The sequence below is a fragment of the Urtica dioica genome, chromosome 8 (assembly GCF_054948205.1).
Source record: "Urtica dioica subsp. dioica isolate 48M chromosome 8, U.dioica_male_clone48M_v1_H2, whole genome shotgun sequence".
Classification (NCBI taxonomy): Eukaryota; Viridiplantae; Streptophyta; class Magnoliopsida; order Rosales; family Urticaceae; genus Urtica; species Urtica dioica.
Genome location: NC_142763.1, coordinates 21,628,228 through 21,635,712, shown reverse-complemented (window position 1 = coordinate 21,635,712; position 7,485 = coordinate 21,628,228). Strand labels below are relative to the sequence as shown.

General features: G+C 39.5%; 1 protein-coding gene and 1 pseudogene across 1 annotated transcript; both read right to left on the bottom strand.

Moving 5' to 3' along the window:
• Positions 1-464: 464 nt before the first annotated feature.
• Positions 465-1,808, bottom strand: LOC149388535 (EID1-like F-box protein 3). The gene has a single exon (XM_089623868.1). The coding sequence runs from the start codon at positions 1,254-1,256 to the stop codon at positions 504-506; it is 753 nt and encodes a 250-aa protein (XP_089479994.1). The 5' UTR covers positions 1,257-1,808; the 3' UTR covers positions 465-503.
• A 4,793-nt stretch (positions 1,809-6,601) lies between these two features.
• On the bottom strand, positions 6,602-7,018 carry LOC149388534 (EID1-like F-box protein 3 pseudogene; annotated as a pseudogene).
• Positions 7,019-7,485: the final 467 nt, after the last annotated feature.

Genomic DNA, 7,485 nt, shown 5'->3' with positions numbered 1-7,485 from the left:
AAGAAGAAGACAAAGAAGGAGAAAAAAAGAAGATTGACGATTTCGTTATTCTCAAGCTAGGGATTTCAATTTCGAGGCTACAAGGATTTGTTTTATGTTTTCATTTGGGTCAGTATTGATTTCTTTTATTTTCTCATTTATTACACGTTTTCAATTCAAAATATTAAACAAAACCCAACCTTTTATTACCGAAAAATTGTTTTAAAAATCTTAAGACATCTCAGTCTTCCACGTGTTTTTTCATCCAAATTGACGACTCTGATATCAATAGAGACACAAATACTTGACATTAGGTATTTATCCCATCAATTTTAAATAATGAGTATATAAATATAACACTACAAAAACATTATATATTTATGTCGGTATTTTCTAAAAAAAAAATCGGGAAAAAAAAATAATAAAAATAAAACTCATAAAACCAAAACAAAAAATGAAGGTCTAAAAATCAAAGGGAAAGCTAAAAAGTAGAGTCTAGAAGAGAAAACAAAATGTGAGAAATCTCAGCCTCCGTCTTCTTCATCTTCATTATCGTCGTCGGAGAGCGGAACGAGCCAGCAAACACCATGAAGATGTCCATTAACACAGACGAAGTAGTCAAGCCCAGCGTGACGCGATCCCAGCCGCCTGGCGGCGCTGCGAGGGACCAAGCTCGCGGCGGCCATACTCCACACTCTGGAGCCGCAGTAAGGACACCTCAGCTCTTTCTCCAGCTCCGCCCTCCGTCCGACCAAGCACGCTCTGGTCCTCGACCTCGCAAACCCCTCGAAAACCCCTCTGTAGACCCCCAAATCCAGATCTCCTCTTCTCCCCTCGGCCACGCGGTGCTCGCACGGGTCGCTCACGTACAGCACGTCGCCGCGGCACCCCCGCGGCAGAAAGCTCCGCCCCGACGTCTTCGAGAATCTCGACGGCGCCGCGAAGTGCCCCGGAGACTCTGTTTCCGCTCCTCCGCCGCCGCAGCAGAAGAACATGAGCTTGGCGAGGGTGTGCCACCCTCCGCCCATCCTTCCGGCGCAGGGAGCCAGCGCCGCCGCCATCTTCGGAGCTCTCTTCGAGCAGAGCTCGCGCCACAGGAGCCGCTTCGCCACCGCTCGGAGACGCCGGTTCACCGACGCCGCCGAGCACAGCGCTCGGATGTCCCATTTCATGGCCTCGAACACCAGGACTAGCACCCTCTCGTTCTGTATCCCGCTCTCGTCTTCCTCCGGCGAAGACTCCGATCGCCGCGCTCTCTGAGTCCCGTTCGCGGCCATTTTTCAAGTATCTTTCCGTCGCTGCCTTTCTTGCTTTCGCGCCTATTTATATTGGGCCGCTGTGGGAGGAGGCATAAAAAAAGAGGTGCTCGTGGCGTTGCTCTATTGGTTGGGTGTATACGCGGTCGAATTCTATTGGGCGGAGCTCACTGTCGGGTGACTGAGGAATGGAATCGGGGGGAGGAGAGCGCCACGTGTCCGGGAAAAATCTTTTTGATAAAAAGGTGGCTATAGATTATCACAATTTATAGATTATCATTTTTAGTCTCCATACCTTGATATTCAATAATTAAAAAATTAGAGTGGCCCTCCGAGCCTGACCGCCTCGGTCTCTAGCTCGCAGCTGTTTCTGAATCACTCTCCGTCGGATCGCTGAACGAGGCGTGAGATTCGTGGCGCGTTTCTATTGGTTTAAGGATTTTTCGCGTCCGATTTCTGTTTGGCGGAATTCTGATCGAGGAATTTGAATCCGGGGGAAATTAGGATGAGAGCGCCACGTGTCCTACTGATGGAAATATCTTTCTTTTTCTTTTCTCTTTCCGTGGCTCAAAAATATCGGGGGTTTGCGGGGCACGTGCCGCAATGTGATGTCTGGCTTGAACTCCTAGCCCACGTGTAGGGATGTTTGGGTATCCAAGCTTTGGTCTAATCTGACCTGTTTGTTGGATTAAATTAGATTTAGATTAGTTTTTTCTGGTTTTTTTTTTTTTTTTGTCCTCTTCTGCTTCATGTTTAGGTCATTGGTAGTTGGTCTTGGTCCGCGAATAAGATAAAGTGGCAACGGTACGGCTTTTTGCCTTTTTGTTTTTAGAGAGAATTCGAGACCTGACTTTCTTTCTGTGGGCCAGTAAAATCAGGATATTTTTTTAGACAGAATCGAGTATGTTCAGAGATAGACCGTTTAATGATTTTAATTTTTAAACGATGATGCAGATAAATAGTCAATTTCAAGTTACGAATTTGTAAAATAGTCAATGTTTATTTTACGTGAGTGAAATAACCAAAATGTGCAGCAATTTGTTTTTTTAAAAAAATTGAAAGTGATAAATTATTCATAATAATCTTCAAAAAATTTAATCATTACTATCATAAAAATTTTAAAAACGTATATTTGGCTATTTTGCTTAAAAGTTGAAACTTTGACTGTTTTGTTAATCAATAAATTTTAAATGACTATTTTGTACAATTTGTTGCATAATAGTAATCGGTAAATGTGGGATTCTCGAATATAAACCCAGTCAAAGAGAAATATGTTACATTGTGTATTTGTGATTTACTGGCAGTTGCCACCCGACTTCTTGTGAACTAAATTTTTTCAAAAATTGTCCAAATAAGTTGACAACTGCAGTTAATTTTTTAAATTAAAACGGAATAAAATATTTTTTTTGGCAAAAAATATTTAATTATTTAAGAAACCTGTAGAATATAGTTTATGGAATTTTAAATCCGATTACAATCTCAAAATATAATATAATTTTCAGTTATAACACCTAATTTATATTTTTATTTATTTGTATAACTATTATAACAAAATAGCTAAATTTTCACAATTTATCATTAGAAATATCATTTTTCATATAGATTTCTTAGGCTTTATTTTTCTTGTGTTTCTTAATATTTTTTATTGTGTTGTATTTTACCCAAAAACTAAAAGATAAGTTCACATAAGCATAGACTATATCGCTCTACATCTCAGTTGATCGTAAGTTTTTTTTTTTTTATGTTTTTATCTATCAGCTTTATAATGTGAGAGACATTTATATTTTAAATATGCTTAGGTCTTTGAACTATTTGATTTTTATTTTTTAACTTTTTAAGAGTTAGATTGTCAAATATTCTAAAGAAGGTCAAATATAACTTCTTGTGGATTGACAATTTGTGCTCACACTACAAAAAAAAAAAAAAAAATAATAAATAAATAAATAAAGCCGTTTTAAGTCCATGATTTAGTATGTTAAGAATTTACACGCATATCAATGGTTTCACGGCACTTATTTAAAAAGCCATCCATAGTTTGATGTCTTTTTCCTCGAAATGATTTGGATTTTTGTGGAACGATTTGGATTTTATTCATTCTCTATTTTGCGCTATCAAATTAAAATTCAGATAAATAGAGGGAGTGGATGACAGAACGGAGACAGAAGCCTCGTGTCGTAAGCTAATTTGGTGATCTTTAATGGCGTTACGGACAGATTTATAGTGACTTTGAGAAATTGACTTTTCATATATCTTCTTCTTTCTATCTATCATTCGCCAACAAGTACATCCAAGAAGATAGTTGTTGATCTAACGGAAAGAAAATAAAGCAGATATATATTTTAGTGGACTAACTATGAGTTGATATATATATATATATATATATATAGCAAAAATCGGATTTCACTATTCACACGGACTCAAATCCATGTTCTTCTACTCTGCGGAGATAGTTTTACATAATTACAACATTTTACGATTTTACCATTAGATATGAAAAAAAAACAACTAAAAGAATTCATATTAAACTACCTTAAACATTAAACAATATTACAAGTTCTGTCATTCTAACTCTCTCGATGAATCCAGATATTTGTGAAAAGGACATGAACATTATAAAAATTACATTAATAGTCATGTGCAGCCGTCTCTAATTCTCCAGAGCTTTGCTGATATCTTTATTTCATCAAAATCTAGATATTTCTAGAAAGTTTTTTTTTTCTTCCCAATATGCCTATATATATACATCAATAGCTTTGAAGTTCATCGGCTCTCATTTATGTGTAAAATGTAATTACCAAGTAGCCATCTCTTTTACCTTACTTTCATCTGAGAAATTGGTTTTTTTGTTTTTTATAAAAAATTTGAAGTCTCATTCACGGATTCAAAACGAAACCAAAATAAACTATACATTCAGAGGACGTTCAACAAATAATGTACAAGTAGCTAAAATGCATTACTATAAATCCATTATTCAACCCTGTTTTCATATGAACAATTGTTTTTTTTAAGGTAACAAGCAGGTTTAAAAAACCCAACACAACCAAAAAGACAAACACTTTAAAATTCAACCCAAAACAATCGACTTTCCTCAATCTTCCAAAACCCTAAAATTAGATCAACCAAGCAAACCCATGCCACAAAAAAAAAAGGATAAACCAAGCAAATAACAATCCGACGCGAGCGAACTCCTAATCACAACGATCAAAACAGGGAAATCTAGAAATATGTAAAAGATTATAATTTTTTAGAGACCTTGAGTGAGAAAGCGATTAAGGGTTTCGTTTGGGTTCATGTTACAGTCTTTGAGCTCCTCTTGGATTTTCGAACGAGAAAATAATAAAATTTTGAACATTGACTCGAGGAATTGCGTGAAGTCGGCACGAGGAGTATCAGTCGACTCGTGGACTCGGAGCTCGAGTCGAGGAGCGAACTGGACTCGAGGTGCGAACTGGACTCGAGGAGTTGTGTGAAGAGTCGGCACGAGGAGTATTAGCCGACCCGCGGACTCGGAGCTCGACTCAAGGAGCGAGCTGGACTCGAGGAGCGAGCTCGACTCGAGCAGCGAACTGGATTCGAGGAGCGACCTCGACTCGAGGATCCAGCTCAACTCGAGGAGCGAACTGGACTCGAGGAACGAGCTCGACTCGAGGAGCGAACTGGACTCGAGGAGCGAACTGGACTTGAGGAGCGAGCTCGACTCGAGGAATTGCGTGAAGTCTGCACGAGGAGTATCAGCCGACTCGCGGACTTGGAGCTCGACTCGAGGAGCGAACTGGACTCAAGGAGCGAGCTCGACTCGAGGAATTGCATGTAGTCGGCACGAGGAGTATCAGTCGACTCGCGGACTCGGAGCTCGACTCGAGGAGCGAACTGAACTCGAGGTGCGAACTGGACTCGAGGAGCGAGCTCGACTCGAGGAGTTGTGTGAACAGTCGGCGCGAGGAGTATTAGTCGACCCGCGGACTGACGATATTTGAGGCTGTGAAGAGCGAACAACATAGAGCTGAACGGTCTTCATTGACTTCGTGGCGTTGATCAGATTGATGTCATGAGTTATAGCGAAGACGGTCTCGGTGATGGCTCCCAAGTCCTCGACGGAGTTGGAAGCGATGGCCTAAAGATGAGAAGAGTTTAAAATTGTGAGGACGGTCGAATCTCGATAGAAGTTTCTTTTTCTTCTTCTTTCTTATTACTCCTCTCTCTCTCTCTCTCTCTCTCTCTCTCTCTCTCTCTCTCTCCATAATGTTTTTTTATACAACTCTTTTGAACATAATAGAATGGCTAAGATACAAAAGATGAGTAAATGGATGATTGTCTATCTATTCAAAGCGAAAAAATGGGTGCGTTTTTTTTTTAATCATAAAAATATACTAAAATCAACGTGGCTGATTTTTTTTTTCCGAGCAACAACTAGCTGATATGGAGAAAGTGTTGTCGTACTTATAGGCGTCATTCAATGAATTATATAAGAAACAACAACGTGTGGAAGAAAAAAAAAATTGTTTCAACTGTAACTAACGTTTAACAATTATTTGATGAACATTTGTCAAATAAATTCATAATACATTAGTTTATTGTTATTTTATTTCTAATAAATTAGTTAACATTCATTTAATGTTTGGGGCATTGTAGCGAAATAGTCAAAATGAAACTATGAAATTTGTTTTTAGCCTATGTTTCACAACTTTTAGGTAAATAGCCAACATGATTATGTGGCAACAATTAAGGTCTTATTTACCCTTATTTATTAATAAATTCGTCATTTTCTCTCTCCTATTTTTTTCCTACATTTTTTTACATAAAAATTTCAAAAAACCATATCTATCTCATATGAACTCGAAATTGAGTGATTCCAAATCATACGGATTCGTGGCACCGAGATCTTCAAAAATAGATCTATTGTGTTTGATGAAAAATAATGTTTAATACCATAGATGTAGAAAAATCTACCTTAAATATGGAAATAACGGAAATTTTTTGAAATTATAAAAAAAAAGGAAATGTAAATATGATGCATTAAACATAATTTTTCATCAAACACATTGGGTCTATTTTTGTAGATCTCGATGTCACGAATTTGTAGGATTTGAAATCACTCAATTTCGAGTTCGCATGAGAAAGATACAAATTTTTGAAGTTTTGATGCAAAAAAAATTATTTGAAAAAAAATAGGAGAGAGAAAGTGACTAATTTATTAATAAATAATGGCAAATCAGATCTTAATTATTACCACATAAGCCATTTGGCTATATGCCTAAAAATTGTTAAACATAGGCTAGATCCAAAATCACATGTTTAAAGTGGCCTAATTAATTACAAATCTCTAATGTTTGAAACGCAAATGTTGTCTTGAACATTATTCTCTATCAAAAACTTTGTTGAATCGTGTTGTTTGTCCCAACAAATTTCTTCATATGATTATCTGCATATGACGGCGCCGCGAAGTGCCCCGGAGACACTGTTTCTGCTCCTCCTCCGCCGCCGCCACAGCAGAAGAACATGAGCTTGGCGAGGGTGTGCCACCCTCCGCCCATCCTCCCGGCGCAGGGAGCCAGCGCCGCCGCCATCTTCGGAGCTCTCTTCGAGCAGAGCTCGCGCCACAGGAGCCGCTTCGCCACCGCTCGGAGACGCCGGTTCACCAACGCCGCCGAGCACAGCGCTCGGATGTCCCATTTCATGGCCTCGAACACCAGGACTAGCACCCTCTCGTTCTGTATCCCGCTCTCGTCTTCCTCCGGCGAAGACTCCGATCGCCGCGCTCTCTGAGTCCCGTTCGCGGCCATTTTTCAAGTATCTTTCCGTCGCTGCCTTTCTTGCTTTCGCGCCTATTTATATTGGGCCGCTGTGGGAGGAGGCATAAAAAAAGAGGTGCTCGTGGCGTTGCTCTATTGGTTGGGTGTATACGCGGTCGAATTCTATTGGGCGGAGCTCACTGTCGGGTGACTGAGGAATGGAATCGGGGGGAGGAGAGCGCCACGTGTCCGGGAAAAATCTTTTTGATAAAAAGGTGGCTATAGATTATCACAATTTATAGAGGTCATTTTTAGTCTCTGTACCTTGATATTCAATAATTAAAAAATTAGAGTGGCCCTCCGAGCCCGACCGCCTGTTTCTGAATCACTCTTCGTCGGATCGCTGAACGAGGTGTGAGATTCGTGGCGTGTTTCTATTGGTTAAGGATTTTTCGCGTCCGATTTCTGTTTGGCGGAATTCTGATCATGGAATTTGAATCCGGGGGGAAATTAGGATG

Bases quoted from the DNA above. Each gene is read 5' to 3' on its own strand.
- LOC149388535 (XM_089623868.1), bottom strand. From the start codon at position 1,256: ATGGCCGCGAACGGGACTCAGAGAGCGCGGCGATCGGAGTCTTCGCCG.